Raw genomic sequence first — 20,790 nt, 5'->3', positions numbered from 1 at the left:
CAGAGGGGCAACAGGCACCAAAGGGGTCTCAGGCCTGGAACCCTGCCCTCAGCCACACCCTGCTCTCCAAGTGCCTAGCTGCCCTGCCCAACTCTGGGGACAGACACAGGGCCTCCTGTTGGAACCAGGCCTAGTGAGGACCAGGTCTAGGGCCCCGGATCCTCCACCCTGGGTCCCAGCTTTCTGGCCTGAGTCTGCCCTCTGCAGGGCCAGGGCAGAACAGACAACCCCATGGGAAGGACAGAAGTGCACTGGCCCATTAAACCACAGTGGGGCGGAGCCTCACGGACAGGGAGGCACCATTTGCTCAAGGTGGGGGAGGAGCCAGGAGCCCCAGAAGCAGCCCAGCATTTAACCACAGGTGGTGGCACCACCTTGGTACCACACCTGCTGTGTGTCCAACTCTTCCCTCCTAAACATGACCTAGCACTTAGATGCTTGAACACCAGGGGAACATCCCCTGGCTGATCAGACTCCTGGAACTGAACACGTGACCCTAGACAATGGGCCAAGCACCGTCTCACATTGGAACCTTGGATCCCAACTCGTGCACTAGGTAGGTCCATGAACCAGTCTGGGCCTCAGTCTTTCTGTGTGTGAAATGGACACGATGGTGCCAAACTCGTGGGATCCTCTTAAAGATGCGAAATCAATCCTGAGGAGCTCTGCGGGGCGAACAGTCTAGGGGCATGTCGCTCCCCTTTGCCCCGATCCTCTCCATCCTGGCATCTCATGCATTGTTGTGCCCTCATCCACACTCGCTGACACAGACGTGAGTCAGCAGCCCATGGGACAAGGCTGTTCACTCATACCTGCACCACTGGGAGGCAGTGCTGTGAACCTGGGGTGGCCTTTGTACCTAGGACAACCCCTGGGGAGTGGCAGTATTGACCCAGCAAGTATGACCCATCTGTCCTTCCTCAAATGGCTGCCCCATGAGGGTGACTAAGGGGAGAGATTAAGTCCTAGACAGACAGGCAGGATTTCCCGTGTCCTGCCTCTCCTGCCTCCTAGACCAGAGCTGGGCCAGCCTCCACCTTCGCCCAGGCCAGGATAACTCCTGAGATGGCTTTGACCTTTGGACCAAGGCCTGCTCTTAGCCTGCCTCACCCAGCTTCCCCAGGACCCTGATGGCCACAGAAGTCCTCAGATGGATCCAACCTCTCAGCATCCTCCCTCAGGCCTGTGAGAAAGGCCCCCAGGCCAGAGTCCCACCAGACCTAGCGTCCAGCTCATGCCATTTCTCCACATGAACAGCTACCCTCACACCCAGTGTGCTCCCCAACGCCAGCTCAGGAAGAGGGTGGGGCTACCCTAAGTAGTCTCAGCCTGGGTCCTCGGTCTGTTCCAGGACCAGCGAGGACTCGGAACAGAACCCCAGGCTGCCTTGGACATGCCACTGGTGGCTCAGCTTTGAGGACACAGACTCCTCTGTTTGGGGCAGGCGCTCCTTCTCTTGGTGCCCTCAGTAGATGCGCTTGCTCACCTCTTCTATTTCCTGTAGCCTCTGTTTGTTCATTCCCTAGTTCCTCCATACAATGCCTTTATTCAGCTCCTAAAACATGCTAGGAATGAGGATATAGATGACCCTTGAGATCGTCCCTGCCCTGCAGGAATTCACAGGTTAACAAAGAGAACCAGAAAGGAAACGACCAGAGGTATTGTTTATTGAGCACTTACTCTGTGCCAGGGACTGTTCTAAGTGCTTGCCCTTAATAACCTATTGGGGAAGTAGCACTTAGCAGGAAGATTCATACTTTGTCCAGGGTTACAAATGGAGCAAGCGGCAGAGCTGGGATACAAACTAGGTCGGGTGGCTGCAGAACCTCAAACCTCTTCCCATCATTGATCCGATGGCCATCAGCACAGGGGGCCTTGCTGGGAGGTGTGGGAAAGGCCAGAAAAGACCTCCCACCCTCTGGCCTAAAACTCCATGATAAAATTCAAAGGACACCTGAGAAGTAGTTTCCCAGTTCCTTTGTACATCTCTTCCTTTAACAAGCACTGGCTGAGCCCCTGTCTCCAGGAGGCTGCTCGAATTCATGATGAGGAAACAGCTCCGTCACCCACTGTGGACGTGGGGGCCAGTGGCTATGGGCATGTGAGCACCCAAGTGTGCCCCACGGCAGCTGGATGCCGTGGAGGAGGGTGTCCATCTCAGTCTGAATCTGAAATAAAAACCTAGCGGTCTCCAATAAAATAAAGACAGGATGTGGAGAGGAAGAGGAGGAAGGAGGAAGCTTAGATCAGACTGAGGACACTGGAACAAGGGTCCCCAACATCCAGCCTGTGGCTGCTTCAACAAGAGTAGTTTTTCGGGGGGCACAATTTGGGGTGTGCTGGGGAGGTTGGTGCCAGAGCCAGGGCTGGAGGGAGGGAGGAGGGGGCCAGGGAAGCAAGCCAGGCCTTGGGGGCATCTTGAGCAGGAAGAAGACTTTGAGTTTCAAACAGTCACCCTGACTGCAGTATGGAGCCTGGAGAAAGGGGAAGGTCAAACCCGAGGCAGGGAAGCCAGAAAGGGGGTTGTGGCAACATGTCCAGTGCGCCGGGACCCGGAAGGGTGTCATAGCCAAAACATCCATGGGAGGGACTGTGGAGGGTGTGAGGGGGCCTGCTGGCTTCTGCTGGGGTTTGCAGGTCCCTGGAGTAGGAGCCAGAAAGGGACAGAGATGGGAGGGTGACAGGGGTATCCTGGACATGTGGATTTTAGGAGGCAATGTCCCCCACACATTTGGGCAGGTGGATCTGAAGCTGAGCGGGGCCTCGGTGGAGATCCAGGCTTGGGGGTCATTAGAACATGTGGGTAATTGGACTCATCCAGGGTGGCCCAAGGGGAAAGTGAAAAGAGAAAAAAACATCTATGACAGAATCCAGGGGACAAGTCAGCATGCAAGGAGCCAGCACAGCCAGGGGAGGCTGTGACTCTGAGTCAGACACCCAGAGGGGCAGGACAGAGCAGAGCACAGAGAGTGGCAGGGGAGGTCAGCGCAGGCTGAGCCCCTCCGTGAGTGGTGGGTCCTGAGCTGGTTCCCTGAGTGGTCTGGAGTTGCAGGACCTCGGAGCGGACAGCAGGCCTAGGTGCCTCCAGCCAAAATAAAGCCATTTGCCTGAAAGGAGGTTCTGTGCAGGAAGCAGGGAGGCAGCAGGCTGGGATCCCTATCCCAGGCCTCCTCCTCCCCAAACCACCGCATGACTGGGCCCCTTGGGACATACCCAGAGCCTTCTCTACCTTCCCCCAACATTTCCCCATCCCCCAACTCTACCCGAACACGTTTGCTGCCTCCACAGCAGGCTATCCACAGGTTTGGGGGCTCCTGCCCACCTGGGTGCGTTCCATTTGTCCACGTTTGCTGGACACCACTCTCTGGGAGCTACCTTCCGTGTTTGCCATCATTGCACCTGTGAGCTCAGGGGCCCACATGCCTCATGTCCTTCTCAGATGGGAGGCTCCTGCCCCTGACAGGGTCTGGGTTAGCTGCTCAGCCCAACCCTACCCAATTCCCCTGTGGCCCCAGATCAGGGCCCTCGCAGGGATTACCTTCAAAAAACCAGATCAGAATCAAAAGTGCATTTGCAAAAAGCCAGGAAACTTTATTGACTCATCTCTTCTTTTTAGTAGAGAAGTTGAGAAAGGAAAGAACAGGCAGTACAGGGTGGGGGCTGGGGGTGGGGAGGAAGCCAACAGGGAGAGAAGAGCAGGGAGTGTCCACCCTCAGGGAGTGTCCGGTGTCGGGCAGCGGGGGTCCTGGGAGGAGGGACTGGCCTCCAATCCTGCAGTCCCCCGCTCTCCTGTGGGGACCCATCAGGTTTCTCCTCCAGTGGTTGCTGCAGGCAGAGGGAGGGGGTGCCGGGCAGAATTAAGACCTCCGGGCAGTATTGGAGTCTGAAAAGACACGGCGACTGGAGGCTGGGGTAGGACTGGTAGTGCTGCCATTTACTGAAAGACAAAGGAAACAGGAGAGGCTTAGTATGGAGATGACCCACAGACCAGGGTCACCAAGAAGGTTCACAAACTCCTAGGCAGGAGGTGTTTGATAAGGACTTTGATAATTGCCCCCAGTGGTGATTTTTTTCCCAGACAGCCCAGTAGCTCTATGGGACAAGTCATCTATTTGGGAAAATAAATTAGGTGAGTAACCGACCACTTCCTCTCCAGCTCCACCCCCTCCCTGAACTCATGAGTGAGCACTGCCTCCCCTTGGTCCCCAATAATCAGGAGCCTTATCCCAGCTCCCCACGATGCTGTCTCCTTACCTCCAGAGGCAGGGGGGCCTGTCATCCTGCAAGGGAGAAGAAAGAGACCGCCATAAACAGAGGATAACCCAGGTCAGGTGCCTACCTGTCCCTCTGATGGAGTGGCTCAGATCATCATTTGGAGCCCTGAGTTCACTTGTGTCCTAGCAGTGTCCCCAGCCCAGGGAGCAGTAGGATCAGGTGTCCACGAGGCCTACCTGCTTCTCTGACTCTCTTATCTCTCCATTTGTCTGCCTGAGAGCTCTCCAAAGGAAATATTATTGTCCCCAAGATTCAGAATGTTTTCCAGAAGCTTTGGCCTCCCTCTGGTTCACTCAGCACCCTCACCCCCACCTCCACCTGCCCCCTGAGCCCGCAGGGATGGCTTGGTCTCTGCTAATGGTCTGATGGCACTTAGATCACTATCCAAATAGCTTTGTTGGGCTGGGCTCATCCAAGCTAAAGTTTTCCCGTATCAGATGTTCCCTCCACGTCCCTAGTCCTGCCTGTCCAATCGAAGGCCTGAATTAGAATGTTCAAAAGTACTGACTGGCAGCCAATGGAGGAAAGGCCCCTTGTCTGATTGGAGAGAAGAGGGGAGTCCTGGTACCCTCTAGGCTCCTTAAGCTCAGACAGGAGCAATCCCCTCTCTGCCAAGAGAGAGTCGGTCTCTAAAGCCCCGACTGCTCTGACATCAGGGATCCTGCAGCAACTTTCCCAAGACAGCAGCTGCCGAGGGACCTACCTGGAGTCCTGGCCCTCGAGCAGGCTGCGGTAGGTGGCGATCTCCTGCTCCAGCCGCGTCTTGATGTCCAGCAGCATCTTGTACTCCTGGTTCTGGCACTCCATCTCGCTGCGGAGATCACTCAGCTGGGCCTCGATGCTGCTGATGAGGCCCTGGATCTGCTGCAGCTGCAGGGCGTAGCGGCACTCCGTCTCGGCCAAGGTGCTCTCTAGCCCAGCTTTCTGGTGGAGCAAAAAAAAAAAAAGTGTTGTGAGAGGAAAGCCAGACTGAAGGGAGAATTGGAGGTGGTGGTTGCTGGCCAGGGGCAGGACAGGTACCATGCTCAGCTGAGACTGCAGCTCGATCTCCAGACCCTGCAGTGTACGCCTGAGTTCTGTGATCTCTGTCTTGCTGGTCTGGATCATGGCGGCGTTGGAGGACACCTCCTTGTTCAGCTCTGCACTCTGAAAGTCAAGCAGGAAGAAAGGGATGCAGGAGCCCACCTACGTGCTCCTGACCAAGAGGCCATGTCCACCTGGCACTGCCTGGTGACCTGGGGGGTAGGAGGGCTAATACCTTGCTCTGGAACCATTCCTCGGCATCCCGACGGTTCTTCTCTGCCATGGCCTCATACTGTTCCCTCATCTCTGCCAGCACACGGGTCAGATCAATGCCAGGGGTGGCGTCCATCTCCACGTTGACCTTGCCTACCACCTGGTTGCTGAACTCCTTCATCTCCTGTGATGAAGGGAAAGGAAGATGTGTGGAGCTCCTCTTCCTCCCCCTCCTTGCTCTGAGAGCTGATGGAATGTTCTAGAAAGTGCTTCCAGGTGCCACAGTGAAGGGCTATGTCGTACTGCAGCAGAGGGCTGCCTTTGTCTCACTGGGATGGAGGCTTGGCATCCCCCCTCACCTCCTCGTGGTTCTTCTTCATGTAGGCCAGCTCCTCGTTCAGGCTCTCGATCTGCATCTCCAGGTCAGTCTTGGACAGGGTCAGCTCGTCCAGCACCCTGCGCAGGCCGTTGATGTCGGCCTCCACGCTCTGGCGCAGGGCCAGCTCATTCTCATACCTGAAATATTAAAACAATTCTTTTAAAACGAGACATAAATGATCTTAGACCCGCCCTTTTCCCTGGGCCGGACTCTACTCCCCCTCCAAGGCCTTCACCCCCAGATGTTCCAGGGTCCTCAGTCAGCTCAGCATTTGTCTAAAATAAGAGACAGCCGGGAACGAGAGAGGGAAATCAACTCACTTGAGCCTGAAGTCGTCAGCAGCCAGCCTGGCATTGTCAATCTCCAGGACGACCCTGTTGTTATCAATGGTGGCTGCCAGGATCTGCAAAATACAGAAGGTCACCTTTGGAGGGTCCACACACTTAGGGAGCAAAACAAGGGCAGTACTCTGCCTCTTCGCTGTCTTTGAGCTGAGACAAGACACTTCTCTCTGGGCCTCAGTTTCTCCTCTATAAAGGGAGGGGTGAGGCCAGCTCCCTTCTGTCATAGTAGTATTCCCTGTCTGATCATGATGGGGGAGATCTGTCCCCCTGAGCACATCATCAGGTAGTCATGTCCTGACAGTCTCAGACCTGCCACCTCCCCGGCCACTGTCTTGAGAGCCTCCTACTTAAGGTCAGAAGGGATTCGGTGTGCTCCATGTATCGCCTAGTAATGACCCTGAAGCTGGATTCCCAGCTGAGGATAGGGTCAATCAAGCAACTATTCCCATCCCTCAGAATTTCTTGCTCTTTATACGCCAAAGCACTTCCAGCCCACCCCACATAGTTGGGGCTCAGCCCAGGCTGGTGGATTTTTGTTCCGACAAGCTGGTGTCACAGAGTGATGAACAGGCCTCACGCCACCACTTCCTAAGCCTCTGCCTCTTTCCCACCACTTTGTGGTTGCCAATTGACAACAGGAGTTTAAACAGGATCACTCCAAAATAAACAATTATTCCCAGAACGACGAACGAACATGTCTCCTTTTCTTTGTTGATTTTAGTCATTCAGAGTAGCTTTTAAAGCTGACATATTTCCAGAGAACTCAATGAGTTAGGATTACAGAGATCCAGTCACTAACAACATAACTGTTTGAGAAGCCATAAAAAAAAAAAAAAATGTTGACATGAGTAACAACATCAAGAAACGTGAATCATGGGAGAAAATGCGTTTAAGAAGTCATGGCGTGAGAAAGCCCACCAGGAGTAGAGACTGTCCATGGTGAAGAACTAGAATCTTCCTCTACAAGGAGGGTGTGAATTCCATCCACACCCAGACCCCGAGGGACTCTGTGTCCTGACCTCCAAGGGTCTGCTCTGTCCCAGGCAACCTTGGCATCAAGGCCTCACCTTCTCCCTGAGCTCCTCGATGGTCTTGTAGTAGTGGCTGTAGTCACGTTCCGGACTGGCAGGGCTCTGCTTCTGGTACCAGTCTCGGATCTTCACCTCCAGGTCAGCGTTGGCCTCCTCCAGGGCCCGCACCTTTTCCAGGTAGGAGGCCAGGCGGTCGTTGAGGTTCTGCATGGTGATCTTCTCATTGCCAGACAGGAGGCCGCCATCGCCACCACCGAAGTCACCAAAGCCACCACCAAAGCCACCTCCAAAACCTCCACCAAAGCCACTTCCATAACCACCTCCAAAGCCACTACCAGCTCCGCCACCAAAGCCACAGCTCATGCCGCCCCCATAGCTTCCAGCGGATCCCCCAGAGACGAATCGAGTAGAACAGGTGGAGATATTGCGGCCCCCTCCCAGTTGGCAAGAGCCACCTCCGAAACCACCGCCATAGCTAGTGGAGGAGCTCTGCAGGCGACAGCTCATGGTGGGAGCAAGATTGAGAGCAGGTGCAGACAGGAGCTTGGTGTGGCCTGAGCCCAGGACGATGGCTCTTCCCTGGTGCGGGTGCCTTTTATGCACCCTACGTGGAGGTGGGTCCTCCTCTCTCCTCCCTTCCCCACCCTCTGACTTAGTGCCAACTGCACTTCGATTCCCACAGGACCCGTTGCCTCTGCTCTCCGGGGTGGGTTGCACATTTTGGGGTGGCTTTTTTTTTAATCCTTAACACAAAAGGGATGATTCAGCGGGAACTGTGTTCTGCTTGAGACTACCCCTTGACAACCGAATTCTACCTCACCTGTCCTGTAAGACGCTCACTCTGCAGGCTGTCAGCCCCACCCAGTGTTAGAATGGGCATTGAGTGGCTGCCGATGGCCCCGTGCTGTGGAAGGTCACTGCAGCCCTCAGCCTCCCTTCTTCCTAGTGCTCAAACTTCTGAATGAAATATTCTGAATCCTCCTTAGCACTTTGTCTATACCCGTGCTCCCAGCAACTCTGATGGCAAACTTTGTTGGTCTCATAGAATCGACTGCCTCGAATGTATTTAGGTTGACTAAGAAATGCCGCAAAGACCATCAGAAAAAGTGGCTGTGACAAGAGGCCTTTGAGGACCTCAGGGATCAAAAAGAGATGAGGAAACTGAGGCACTGAAAGAGGAAGGGATCCCGCACGTTGTAATAGCCGATGTCCTTGGAGCCCTTACCACACGTAAGCACGGAGCTGAGTGCTTTACACTCAGTAAGCAGGAGGTGGGTCCTATATTCCCCCCTTTTATAAAAAAAAATAAATAAAAATAAAGCTTTGAGGGTAGGATCAGAAGTGACCCCCAAATCTTGTTCTGCCTAACACTAAGACTTATTTTTAGGTATATTTTTCATACGGTAAAGTATATAAATCATTAGCGTCGAGCTTGATTCATTTTTGCCTACGCATGTCCTGTGCAAGCACCACCCAGAACTTTCCAGCCCTTCATAAATCTCCTTGTACCTTTTCCCAGTTGTTACCCATACCCCACCCCTAAGGTAACCACTCTTCTTCCCACTTCTGTTACCAGAGATCAGTTCACAAGTTCTCAGCCAGGGGCTATTCTGCTCCCCAGGGGACACTTGACAATGTCTAGGGGCATTTTGTTTGTCACACTAGGGGAATGCTACTTAGAATGGGTGGTCGGGGTAGAAGCCAGGGATGCTGCTAAATATCCTACAACGCACCTGAAAATCCCCACAGCAAAGAATTATTTGGCCAAAAAGGTCAATAGAGTCAGGGTTGACCAGCCTGGGTTGACTCTCCCATTATAGTAACTGCCTTGGAGGCACAGCCAAATCCAGAAATAAGGTCTTCTCATTCCAGAGCAGGGCCCTCTCACATGACATCTTTCTCAGTTTGTGTTTGACTAAGAGGCCACATAGGAAGATGTGACCCACGGCCTAGGGCCAGGGTCTCTTCTGGGACCCAGGATGTGGCTTAAACACTCAGAGACACTTAGTAACATCCCAGAAAGGAGCTTCACCGTTCAGGCCAGAAGAACAGGACTTGGGGTGGCTTCTCAGAGCCCAGAATAGAAGTTTCCAGGGCTGAAAAAGAGAAGCCTGGGACCAGGGGCCATGGTCGCCGTGGATGGCCTCCCAGGAACAGCCACAAGGGTCTGTTCAGAACCAGACCAAGGACTGGGGTGTGGTGGCTCAGGCATGAGGCTACCCTGGAGCCCCCTTCTCTGGCTCAGCAAGACCAGAAAAGAGAGATCTGGGTCTTGCCTTTTGTGTTCTGGGATATGGGAGCAGGCCTGCGTTCACCCAGGGGGCAGCTGGCAGTGCTAGGGAGAGAGGGTGGGTAGGCTGGGGTGCTCCAGCACCATGCTGAGTCAGGATTCGGGCTGACCCCTCACCCTGCCAGCCCTCCTGCTTCAAGCTGATGGCTCAGCTCTCTGCAAAGGTGTGATTCAGCCCCGAGAAAGAACCCTGGCTCTCTCAGTAGAGGATCAACACTGACAAGAAGGAGATTAATGGAACCTGCCAGGCCTGGGGTGACAATACCCCAATCCTCCCTGGGCGGACAAACAGGTTAGGGCCAACGCCTCTCTGGGTTACAATGCCACAGATCCTCCAAAACCCAGCAGAACAAACACGGGGGGTGGCCATGGCATGCCTCCACTCCAGGGTCAGGGCACAGCCCCACCCTCCCGAGCAGGGACTCCCTCTCCCCACCCCGCACCTAATGGAAGCAATGCTTAAGCTCTGTGCTCTGCCTTTTGGGAGAGTGACACCAAATCCAGTCCTCTCCCCAATGACATTTCATGGGAAAACTACATTCATGCCCATGCTTAACGCATTGTCCTTTACCCTCAGTGATAGGAGCAGGTTTTATTAGCCCCTTGTTTTTAGATGAGACATCTGGGGTTCAGAGATGGCAAGTCCCTTGTCCAAGATTGCAATGAAGTCAGTCAAAATGTAAATCTGTTTCTCTCTCTCTCTCTCTCTCTCTCTCTCTCTCTCTCTCTCTCTCTCTCTCTCTCTCTCTCCACCTCTCCCTTCCTAATGGTGTCTTGGGAGCCTGGCCATGAACTCAGATTGATCAACCCCTGTGTATTTCTGTGATATTATGATATATAACAAAATAGTTATATCTGTTGGTCTTCATCCTGAGTCTCTGGCACAGAGCTCCTAAACCTAATATCACCCCTATCACTCCTAATAATTCCCTGAGTGATAGGGGTGCTGGAGCATCATTTGTTTTACTATTTGGTCTTCAGCCCTAATCTCTGACACAGAGCCCCTAAACCCTTGGTTCTCACAAGGTGTATACCAGTGGTCTCCTGGAGAGGCAGCTGTTCACTAGAATTACTTTCAGCTCCACCCGCCCTCCATCATTCAGGAAGGGAGGGGTGCCAGAGATGAAGTTAATAATTGATCCTGCCTTCATGATGAAATCCCTAAGCTAGGGTTCAGAGAGTTCCCAGCCTAATGAACAAGAAGCAGGAGGGTGGCAGGCCCCAACACTGTGGGGACAGAAGTTCCTACACCTGAGACCCTTCCAAACCTCACCTATGTATCCTTTCCTCTGGCTTCCTTTAAAGCAACCTTTATAATAAATTGGCAAGAGTGAGCACACTGTTTTCCTAGGTTCTGTGAGCTATCCTACCAAATAATCAAACCCAAGAAAGAGGTCCTGGGGACCTGTGACATGCAGCCCAAATTGGACTGAAGCGATGAGCAACCTGGGAACCAACTACTTGCAATTAGCATCTGAAGCAAGGAGTAGTCTTTGTGGGATGGAGCCCCCAACCTGTGGGGTCCACACTAACTCTGGTTACTGTCAGAATTGAACTGCCTTGAGGGACACCTCATTGTTGTCAGAAAATTGCTAGATGCGGGGAAAACCCATACGCTGGGTCACAGGAGTGTTCTGTGTTAAGGGCGAAGTAAGAGGAGCAGGAAAAGCAGTTTGATTTTGCTACATTCACCTTCCATACATGTTCAAAGATAATAGAAAGGGCACAAGCCAACATTCATGGAACGCTATGATCAACCCTGTGTGTGCATGATCTAATTTCAAAGCAACTCTATTTATCGTCTCCTTCGTGCAGATGAGGAAACTGAAGCCCAGAGACGTTAAATACACGGCTCAAACTTGAAAGCTCATTTGAGTCAAAGCAAGATTCGAACCTCTGACTCTGTGGTCTGCATCGTAACTACTGCCTGTAAACCACGCTCAGGCCAGTGCTCCCACCATCCCCACCCAAGCCAGGGCATCCTCTGCTGCCTTTTCCATTCTCCAGCCTCGACAGCACCCCAAGCCTGGCCAGTGGGTGGTCCTGCTTCCCAAATACATGGGTCCTTAACTCTGCCGCCAGCTCCAGCTCAACGTGGGCCTTACTGGTATCTGAGTTGCCATCAGTACTTTGCCTTCCCAAGTCTCTGGCTCTCAAAGATATGCCCATACTTGCCAGGTTGTTCATCTGAACCCTGTCCCCCAGCTCATAATGCAGAGACTCTCATTTGGGGCAGGCTCCTCCCTCCCTCTCTCCCTGAACTCAAAGGTCTAGAACCCAGTATGCCTGACCCACTTCCCAAATGGTCTTGAGGCTCCCCACAAGGGAGAGGCCTCTACTGAAAGGCAGCCCCTCCACAGGCAGGCCTTCTGGGCAGCACCCTCTCCTCAAAAACACCTGCTTGGCACAGAGCTACTTGGAAGTCATTTCAGACCAGCCTTAATGCCGTAGGCCCTTGCAGGTCTACCGTACCCAACTCTTAAATCCCTTTTACGTCACCTGAGCTTCCAAAAAAAAAAGAGCAAGATCAGCAAAGATGAGGTGAACCTGAGTTTCAATCCTTCATCGGACACTGATTTGCTATGTGACCTTGAGAAAGTTACTCAACCTTTCAGTGCCTCCACAGCCACAACTGAAAAATGGGGATTAGATGAGTTAGTATTTGATGCCTCTCAAATACCTGAGATTCAGGAGGCACTGGGCAGGTGGAGGGTTGCTCCATCTCACCTCCCTATTACAATGAGGAAACACAAGCTCATTGTTATTAGATGACCAGAGAATTCTCTGAGCCTCCACCCTGACAGAAGGCTTTGCCTCCTTCCTTCTGTGGTCCCCACAGCTACTATGGCACCCACAGCCACCAGACAAATGACAGTACATTCCTATTTTATTTCTCCCACTCTGTTAGGTTCCCTGAGGACAGGATCTTGGTCAAACGCACCCCCAAATACTACCCCGGCATAGGGGAGCCCTTGATGAGTGTCCAGGAAGCTGTTTGGGGGACTGTTTGTCTAGTGGGTGTAGGTGAGAAGAAATGACAAACAGAAGTGGCATCCAAGGGGTCACCCCAGCTCCAAATCTCAGGAGACGAGCTCTCTTGCTGCCGGCTGCCTGCACAGGTGACCACCAGGTGGGCACATGCCTAAGTTACTAGAGTATGTCCTGCCATCTGGCTGGAAAATGCAAAGGAGAAGAGAGTTCATGTCTCATTTCAACACACATGGATTCAGCACCCGCTCCAAGGACTCGGCAAGAACAGTGCCTGCGGTGACACACCTCACAGTCCAGGTTACTCCCTGAGGTTCCAGGGCACAAGTGGTCTCATAGAGAGCTTAACGGTCATCTTGTCTGGCAAGACTCTTCAATTTACAGATGGGGAAACTGAGGTCCAAAGAGGGGCAGGGTCCAGCTGAGGTCCCCAGGGAGACAGTGGCAGGCCTGCCCCATGCCTGTTCTGGGAAGCCCCGCCTGAGCAGAGACACACCCAGGGCTCTAATCTCTAGTCCCAAAGCTGCCCTCTCTCTGTGGGGAAGGGAGGGGGCATCGCCTGCTGCCTGCTTTCCAGATTGGCTGGAACCCAAGCCTGGCCTCAGCCCAGGGCAGGCAGAAGGTGTGCCATGTCCTCTCAGAGACTATTTAAGGGCTCCACAGGGAGTAGGCCATCCCTGGATACAGGCATTTCACTCCAGGTCAGGCTGGGGACAGGATTTGGCAGGTTCCAAGGACCTCTTTGATAATTCCTCGAGGGGTCTCAGGAGAGCAGAAACAGGCACTCCAGGGAGATGAAAACAGCTTCCCCTCAGACCCCCAATTCAGGGTCCGGTTCTGAGAGAAGGCACGTTGACGGCCCACAGGCTGAGTCCTCCCTAGCCTCGCTGCATCTTTTGCAGAGGTTGTTATTTTTGCAAACTGAAGGGGGAGAATATGCTTGCTGGCCGCTCAGAGGGCTGAGACCTGCCCAAGAGACCAAAGGCTCATGAGGCAGAGCAGCTACCAAGTCCCCAGCTTCTACCACCTGGGACCATAGAAGGCTTGGAACAGAGCCTCACTCTTCCCTGGACATGAGGGACATTGCAGCTGATGTCTGGAGCTTCAGCATGAGCTTAAACCACATCATGGGAGGCAAAAATGAGATGTGAGGGCAGCATTTGAACAGGATGCTCCAGAGGTTATGAATGGGTTTCAGGCCAGGAGCAGTGGCGCACGCCTATAATCCTCGTGGCTCCGGAGGCTAAGGCAGGAGGATCGCTAGTTCAAAGCCAGCCTCAGCAAGGCCCTAAACAATTCAGGGAGATTCTGTTTCTAAATAAAAATAAGGGCTGGGATGTACCTGAGTGGTTAAGAACCCCTGGGTTTAATCCCTGTACCCAAAGGGAAAAAAAATAGAATGGCTTTCAGATCAGCACACCTTCTAAAGAAAGGTCTTGCAGCTTCTGCCACTTGATGACATCAAGGGAAAGAAAAGGTTCTGGAATCAGAGACATGTCCCAGACCCAGTTTTGCCATTTCTCATTTGTGGCCCTCATTCAAGTTGCTTAACTTCCCCCAAGCCTCAGTTTCCTCTCTTCTGAAACTATGCTGAAGGTTGACATCCCCCTCCCAGGGTCATAGGAGAACTAATGAGATGCCATTGTGAAAAGCCCGCCCAGGGCCTGGCTTACTGTGAACACTCTTGCCTCCCTCCAGCCTCCACGCTCTCAGAAGGCACATTCCCCTTCCAACTGTCCCAGAGAGAGTTGGAACCACCTTGACTCTCTTCTACTAAACTTTCTGGGGCAGCACCTTTGCCCAGAAAATTGCATGGTGACCCTCTGGGAGGGCTGGGTTCTTTCCCCAAAAAATCAGATTCTCCAAAGAGGCCCCTCCCACCTGCTCCTTCCAGCAGGACTAGGGAACCGGTTCTCCTTTCCCATCCCCAGTCCTCGCCCCAGGGCCTGACCCAGCCCAGCTGAGACACCCAGATTTCTCTGCTCCCCCCCACCTTCCTGCTGTCTCTTTAGGGCTATGAATCCTGGAGCTCAGAGAAACCAGCCCCAGACCAGAAGCAAGAACCAGACATGCGTGGACCCTGCTGTTTTATCAGGCCTCAGGAGTCTGGGGACAAGAGAGAGTGTGGGATTTGATGTTGTTTCAGGCTTAAGCTTGGGAGATCTGGCATCTTCCCCTCTGGGCACTTTAAGTGCCCTTCAGAAGGAGGTGTAGGTTTGGAGGGACACAAGGGCCAGCTTGTTACAGGGTGGCAGACAGAAAGAGCCAACCTAGAGGTCAAGTGTGCCTGGCTAGAAAAGACGGGAAGTCTGAGAAGCACATACGGAAAAGCAGAAGCCAGGAGAAGATACTGCAAGAGACGGTGAAGGGCCATGGCCCAGGGTCCCAGAGCAAGCACTGGTCCTAGAGTCATAAAGACGTGAGGCTCAGTCCAGCCCTGTCATTGACCGTCCTTCCATGAAGCCACTGGGCAAATCCTTCATCTCTCCAAATTCAGGGTCCTCTACTCCAGTGGTGAGTACTCTGTGGGACACGTGGGCGAGCGTGCATAGCACAGTACCAGCCACACAATGCAGAACAATACGCTCAACCCGTCGCTTGGCAAATAATTACTAGACATGTCAAGTTCTGTACTAGATGCACCAAACTGCTCTGAGGGAACCCGACACCCACATTTCCCCGGTGCCCCATGGAAGAGCAAGTCTCCTGAGCTGCACTGTGGTTCTAGCCTCTAGAACCCTGGGTTCCTCAAAGAACGAATTACATATGCGCGGGCAAGGAAGAGGTCAACAGGATAGAGATATCAGCATATGGGGACCCTGGACCTCCCTGGAGGCCAGAGGCCAACCCAGACCCCCACCAAGAAAAACTGGACACACTACCAAGAAATACTTGCAAATGGAAAAGTAGTTCTTTATTGCAGGAATAAACTCGATACAATGAGCTTGTTACCCCAAACAGTTGTTTCTTGCACTCCTTGCCAGGAAGGAGGTGCAGAGCATTAGACAGGGGAGAGAACATGCAAAGCCCCAAACTAGGAAATGAAGGGACATACATCAGCCAGTTGCTTTCTGAAGGTAGGGACCGGAGTTTGATTTCCAGCCCCCTCTCGCATTCCAGTCCCCAACTCAGCCTGGGAAGGGGAGCTTGGTAGCAAGGAACGTTGCTCTCCTGCTGGGTGCTTAGACTTCTCTCTTTCTGGAGGAAACCACCTTTCCATCCACTGACTCCTCTACCTTGATGTGGAAACTGCTGCTGCCACCACCTCCCAGGGAGGCTGTAGAAAGAAGGAGCAAGTTTTAGCATGAAGGAACCTGCCCTCTCTCTCCCAAGGTGGCCAGGACCCAGGCTAAGCTGTGGGAAAACTGGACAGCACCCCTGCAAATGGCCACTGGCCAATCCTGTCCGAGCTGCCAGGAGGTCTGGCATTGAATTATTCATCAAAGACATGAGCAACGGCAATGGCAGGTATGCCAGCTCTGAGCAATAATGCAGGATTTTTAAGCTGCCAGTGAACAGGAGAAATCGTGGGCATCTCACCATCCATGCAGAAAGGCTGGGTCTGGGGGGGAGAGCAGCCCTGGATAAAGCCTGCTCAGCCTGGAGTGGTCTCAGTAAATCCCCAACCTCCACCCTACCTGGGACCAGTCAAGGGTCCCACTGGGAAAGGTGTGCATCCTGGGATGGGAGTTCCCTGCCCCACTGGGTGTTTGGTCCCTTTTTCTGTCCTCCCCATTCCAAGGGCAACAGTGGCTTCAATAGCTCCAGTCCCCACCCTGCACCTACCTTCCCTGATGCCAACGCCCGCCATCCTGAAGGAGAGGGGAAGCAGATGTAAGCAGAGTGTAAAACTCCTGCTCTCCCCAAGAGAAGCTGCTGGGGACGGCTAAGTGGTCCTCTCCAGCCCCCTCCCACCTTCTCTAGAGCCTGAGACATCCTTACATCCTTTAGACCTGCCACCCACAAGCTAGAACCCTCTGATCTATAGTATTAACCCATCTACTTCACACAGAGAATGGAACAAGCATTAAATCTTAGAGACCGCTAGCACCACCTCCATCATTTACAGGAGAAGCGCAGGTCCAGATAGGTAGCATGACATGCCCAAGGTCACAGCCAGAGACCAGAGCAGAGTCCAGACCTTTTTCTCCTAGTTCAGTTCTTTTTTCACTGTATCATACAGCTGCCTTGGGATACCCTGTTGTCCTCTTAGGATGACCCTGCATCACAGCCCTCCTCCCTCCATGCCCAAACCCCTACTTAGCATCCTGGCCCTCAAGCAAGCTGCGGTAGGTAGCGATCTCCTGCTCCAGCCGAGTCTTGATGTCCAGCAACATGTTGTACTCCTGGCTCTGAGCCTCCATCTCACACCGGAGCTCACTTAGCTGGGCCTCCAGGCCACTGATGAGCCCCTGGATCTGCTGTAGCTGTGTGGCATAGCGGCACTCGATCTCCGCCAATGAGTTCTCCAGCCCGGCTTTCTGATGGAGCAACAGATCCATAGACACATTGGAACCCACCAAGGGCGTGGGGGCAGAGGAATGGAAGGGAATGCAGGCAGCCACCTCCAAGGGGGCTTGAGGACTTCAGGGCTTCACCAGCCATGGAGGATGGGAGGATCTGACACTGAGGGCTCAGGGTGAGATGAGATGCGGGTGGCCCTACCATGCTGAGCTGGGACTGCAGCTCGATCTCCAGCCCCTGCATGGTGCGCCTCAACTCCGTGATCTCCGTCTTGCTGGTCTGGATCATTTCAGTGTTGGAGGCCACCTCCTTGTTCAGCTCCTCGGTCTATGGGTCAAACACAAGAAATGTCAGCCCCAGGGGCCTCCTCGGAGACCTGGGGACTGGGAAGCTAGGAAGGGGCAGGGCAGGGAGGCCAGGCCCACCTTGCTGAAGAACCAGGCCTCAGCATCCCGGCGGTTCTTCTCCGCCATGGCCTCGTACTGCTCCCTCATCTCAGACAGCATGCGCGTCAGGTCCACACCGGGTGCTGCGTCCATCTCCACGTTGACCTGCCCGGCCAGCTGGCTGCTGAACTCCTTCATCTCCTGTGGGTGGGGGAAGCCCAGTAGAGACAAAGGGCAGAAGAGAGAGTCAAGAGTCTGGGGTCCTGATGGGGCAATCTGGGCTCTGTCCCTAATTCAAGATGTGACCATGACATGCCACCCCCTCTGTTTCCCATTGCAACAAAAAAAGGTTTGATGCCATGGACCCCTGAGCTCTGAGGACCTCTTTCCTTCTCTAGGTCCTACCGAGGGAGGACTGGAGAGACTAGGATCTTTATTTGAGTTCCTGAAACAAACCAAGACAGCAGTTCGTGGCTGGCCAGAACACCAGAGAACAGTGACTTTTTCTGTCCCTGGAAACATTTTTTTTGGGGGAAGGGTGCATTTCTGAACCACTAAACCCTCAGCCAGCTCTGGGGAGGCGCAGCAGCCCTGCTCTGCCTCCCACCAGCCAGAGCCTCCGGCCACCGCTCTCACCTCCTCATGGTTCTTCTTCAGGTAGGCCAGCTCCTCGTTCAGGCTTTCAATCTGCATCTCCAGGTCAGTCCTGGCCAGGGTCAGCTCGTCCAGCACCTTACGCAGGCCGTTGATGTCGGCCTCCACGCTCTGGCGCAGGGCCAGCTCATTCTCATACCTGGGAAGAGAAAGGGAGCCCAAAGTCAGGGAACGTGAGGGGCCTGGGCTGCTGAGGCAGGGGAAGAGGAAGGCCCAGCCCAGGAGAGCAATGCAGGGAGGGGAGAGGGTGATGGGAACGCACTTGAGTCTGAAGTCGTCTGCAGCCAGCCTGGCATTGTCAATCTCCAGGATGACCCGGGAGTTGTCGATGGTGGCGGCCAGGATCTGCAGGGGGCCAAGTTGTTTCTCAGGGCTGCTGATGTCCCACCTTGCATGCAAGGTAGGACCCCTCACCAACACCCTCCCCTCCAACACCACCAGTGGAAACCTGTAGAACCCAGGGAACAGACAGAGTCAGGCTTCATCTCCAGTGCCTTTGCCCCCTCCCTGGGACCCCTCCCTGTCCCCAAGGAGGGAAGATCAAGGAAGTAGTATAGCCTGGAATCCCTATGAGAATTGGCTGGCCAGGTTCAAGCTAGAGAGGGGTGCGGTCGGCTCCCTCAACAGCCCTCTCAGGGATCTGTCTGCAGCCTCCTGGGGCATAGCTCATGGTCTCTGCCTCCTGCACCCCTTGACAGAGCTGTAGGTTGACCAAGTATTATGGCCAGTGAGAACCTGAAGAGTGGCCAAGAAAAGCATTTTACAGATGAGGAAATTGGTCCCAGGGAGTGAAAGAGAAGGTAGGGGATGGCAGAGCCTATCATGAGTTCCCAGTTCTCCTAAGTCCTGAAGGTGCTTTTGGCACTAAAGATGGTCCTTAAAACGTGAGGCTGGACGTCCTGGCATTTAGAGATCATAAGGTTATACTACAACACCATCTCTGCCAAGAAGGTAGAAGAACACTTTTCATGCAAACCCTGCAAGGTGTCTGGGACAGGGAAGGTGAGTTGCTCTTTATAATCGCCCCCACCTGTGTCCCATTTGCCCTAACATGATTCCCAAGATCCTTCCCTCCCTGCAAACTGCCAAGTGTAGCAATGTGTACCAGCATCTGCACCTGGAAAGCAGGTGCTTCTCAAGTATGCCAAGGTTACGCTGCAGACAGTCATTGCCTGGGCAGGAGAGGATCTCCCCAGCCAGCAGTTACACTGAGTCAGAGACGTGCACAGGCCACCAGCCACCTGCTCCCCTCTCTTTGACATCTGAAGACTTACTTTGTCCCGGATCTCTTCAATGGTCTTGAAGTAATGGCTGTAGTCACGTTCCGGACTGGCAGGGCTCTGCTTCTGGTACCAGTCTCGGATCTTCACCTCCAGGTCGGTGTTGGCCTCCTCCAGGGCGCGCACCTTGTCCAGGTAGGAGGCCAGGCGGTCGTTGAGGTTCTGCATGGTGATCTTCTCATTGCCAGAGAGGAGGCCACCATCGCCACCACCAAAGTCACCAAAGCCACCACCGAAACCCCCACCAAAGCCACCGCCAAAACCCCCACCAAAGCCACCACCAAAACCCCCACCAAAACCACTACCAGCCCCTCCACCAAAGCCACAGCTCATGCCACTCCCATATCCCCCTCCTGACCCTGAGGAGACAAACCTGGCCGAAGAGGCCGAGATACTACGGCTTCCACCTCCACCATAGAGACTCCCTCCACCAAAGCCCCCTCCCCCAACCCGGAGGGAGCCCCCTCGAGTCGAGCCACCCCCGAAGGTGGAGGAAGAAGTTTGCAGCAACGTGGTGGCCATGGCTGGGCAGCAGTGCTGGTGAGCTCTCAGCAGGCAGAAAGGCACAGGCAGGAGGTGCGGGCTGGGCTGGACCTGGAGCGCAGTGCCCGTGGCCCCCAGCCTGGGCTCCTTATATACCCCTCGGAGGGTACTGTGGGCCTGTCTCCTCCCCCAGAGCGAAGCCAACTCCTCTGCCTTCCTGACAAACACAGCTGCCTGCGCACCTCCACAGGGCTCGTGTACAGTTTTTCTTTCTTTCTTTTTTTTTAATGCAACAAAAGAGATGATTCAGAAGTAATGGTGTTTTGCCCCGCGGCCACAGTTTTAACACTTGGATTACAGGTTCACTCTCTCCACCCCAGGAGAAAGAGCGGCAGAGAGCAAACTCTCAGCACGTTTCAGCTCCCACAGCCTCTGCCCATCCCGTTAGAGCAGGGAAGCTGCTGTGCCCTCAGCTAAACTTTGTTGCCCTGGCCCAGGGTGGACAGCACCCCACTCCAAGCCACCACTCCGTGTTCTCTCATTCAAAGACTATGTGCATGAGCCTGCAGGACACAGGGAGCCCAGGCCCCTGAGGATAGGAATATAGGACTCAGGGGACAGACTAAAGACAGGAGAGGGAGACATGAGTTAAGTTCTGGCTGAGGTGGGTGAGCATCTGTCCCTGGTGCTGCAAACGGACTTTTTTTCTTCCCACCTCTGCTCCCCTAGATGCCCACGCCTGCTTCTCCAGAACCCCCAGCCTCCAGCCCCATGTCCCTGGCTAGCTCACAAAGGCCCAGCAGGCTCAGAGCTGACAAGGGGCTGATTGATAATCCAGCCACCTGCCAAATTCACATGTCACTGAACCTTTGCTTGCTCCCAGACGGGACGCGTTTGGGCAAACCTCTGCAGATAAGGCTGGGGCAAGTTCCAAGAAGCCCCTGCCTTCTCCAGGGAGAGGCATGTCGCTGCTTAACAGG

General features: G+C 54.0%; 2 protein-coding genes across 2 annotated transcripts; both read right to left on the bottom strand.

The window, feature by feature from the left end:
- Nucleotides 1-4,974: 4,974 nt before the first annotated feature.
- On the bottom strand, nucleotides 4,975-7,772 carry Krt13 (keratin 13). The gene is made up of 6 exons (XM_046442644.1): nucleotides 7,302-7,772; nucleotides 6,211-6,293; nucleotides 5,871-6,027; nucleotides 5,534-5,695; nucleotides 5,296-5,421; nucleotides 4,975-5,199 (listed from the first exon to the last, which is right to left on the bottom strand). Exons 1-6 carry the CDS (start codon nucleotides 7,770-7,772, stop codon nucleotides 4,975-4,977), a joined length of 1,224 nt encoding a protein of 407 aa, XP_046298600.1.
- Nucleotides 7,773-15,432: 7,660 nt separating this feature from the next.
- On the bottom strand, nucleotides 15,433-19,925 carry Krt15 (keratin 15). The gene is made up of 8 exons (XM_046442642.2): nucleotides 19,322-19,925; nucleotides 18,310-18,392; nucleotides 18,030-18,186; nucleotides 17,433-17,594; nucleotides 17,209-17,334; nucleotides 16,804-17,024; nucleotides 16,330-16,355; nucleotides 15,433-15,820 (listed from the first exon to the last, which is right to left on the bottom strand). The coding sequence occupies exons 1-8, from the start codon at nucleotides 19,847-19,849 to the stop codon at nucleotides 15,726-15,728; spliced, it is 1,398 nt and encodes a 465-aa protein (XP_046298598.1). The 5' UTR covers nucleotides 19,850-19,925; the 3' UTR covers nucleotides 15,433-15,725.
- Nucleotides 19,926-20,790: the final 865 nt, after the last annotated feature.

Source organism: Marmota monax, unplaced genomic scaffold (assembly GCF_021218885.2).
Source record: "Marmota monax isolate L192 unplaced genomic scaffold, Marmota_monax_Labrador192_F-V1.1 WCK01_AAM20220418_F8-fsc00205, whole genome shotgun sequence".
In the NCBI taxonomy this organism is placed as follows: domain Eukaryota; kingdom Metazoa; phylum Chordata; class Mammalia; order Rodentia; family Sciuridae; genus Marmota; species Marmota monax.
This window is presented reverse-complemented; position numbering and strand designations above follow the sequence as displayed.

Bases quoted from the DNA above. Each gene is read 5' to 3' on its own strand.
- Krt13 (XM_046442644.1), bottom strand. From the start codon at position 7,772: ATGAGCTGTCGCCTGCAGAGCTCCTCCACTAGCTATGGCGGTGGTTTC. The intron at 6,294-7,301 runs GTGAGGCCTTGA...TGTATTTTGCAG, and splicing joins TCGAGGAGCTCAGGGAGAAG to ATCCTGGCAGCCACCATTGA. The intron at 5,696-5,870 runs GTGAGGGGGGAT...CCTTCATCACAG, and splicing joins TGAAGAAGAACCACGAGGAG to GAGATGAAGGAGTTCAGCAA.
- Krt15 (XM_046442642.2), bottom strand. From the start codon at position 19,849: ATGGCCACCACGTTGCTGCAAACTTCTTCCTCCACCTTCGGGGGTGGC. The intron at 18,187-18,309 runs GTGCGTTCCCAT...TTCTCTTCCCAG, and splicing joins GCAGACGACTTCAGACTCAA to GTATGAGAATGAGCTGGCCC. The intron at 17,335-17,432 runs GTGGGCCTGGCC...TTTGACCCATAG, and splicing joins AGGCCTGGTTCTTCAGCAAG to ACCGAGGAGCTGAACAAGGA.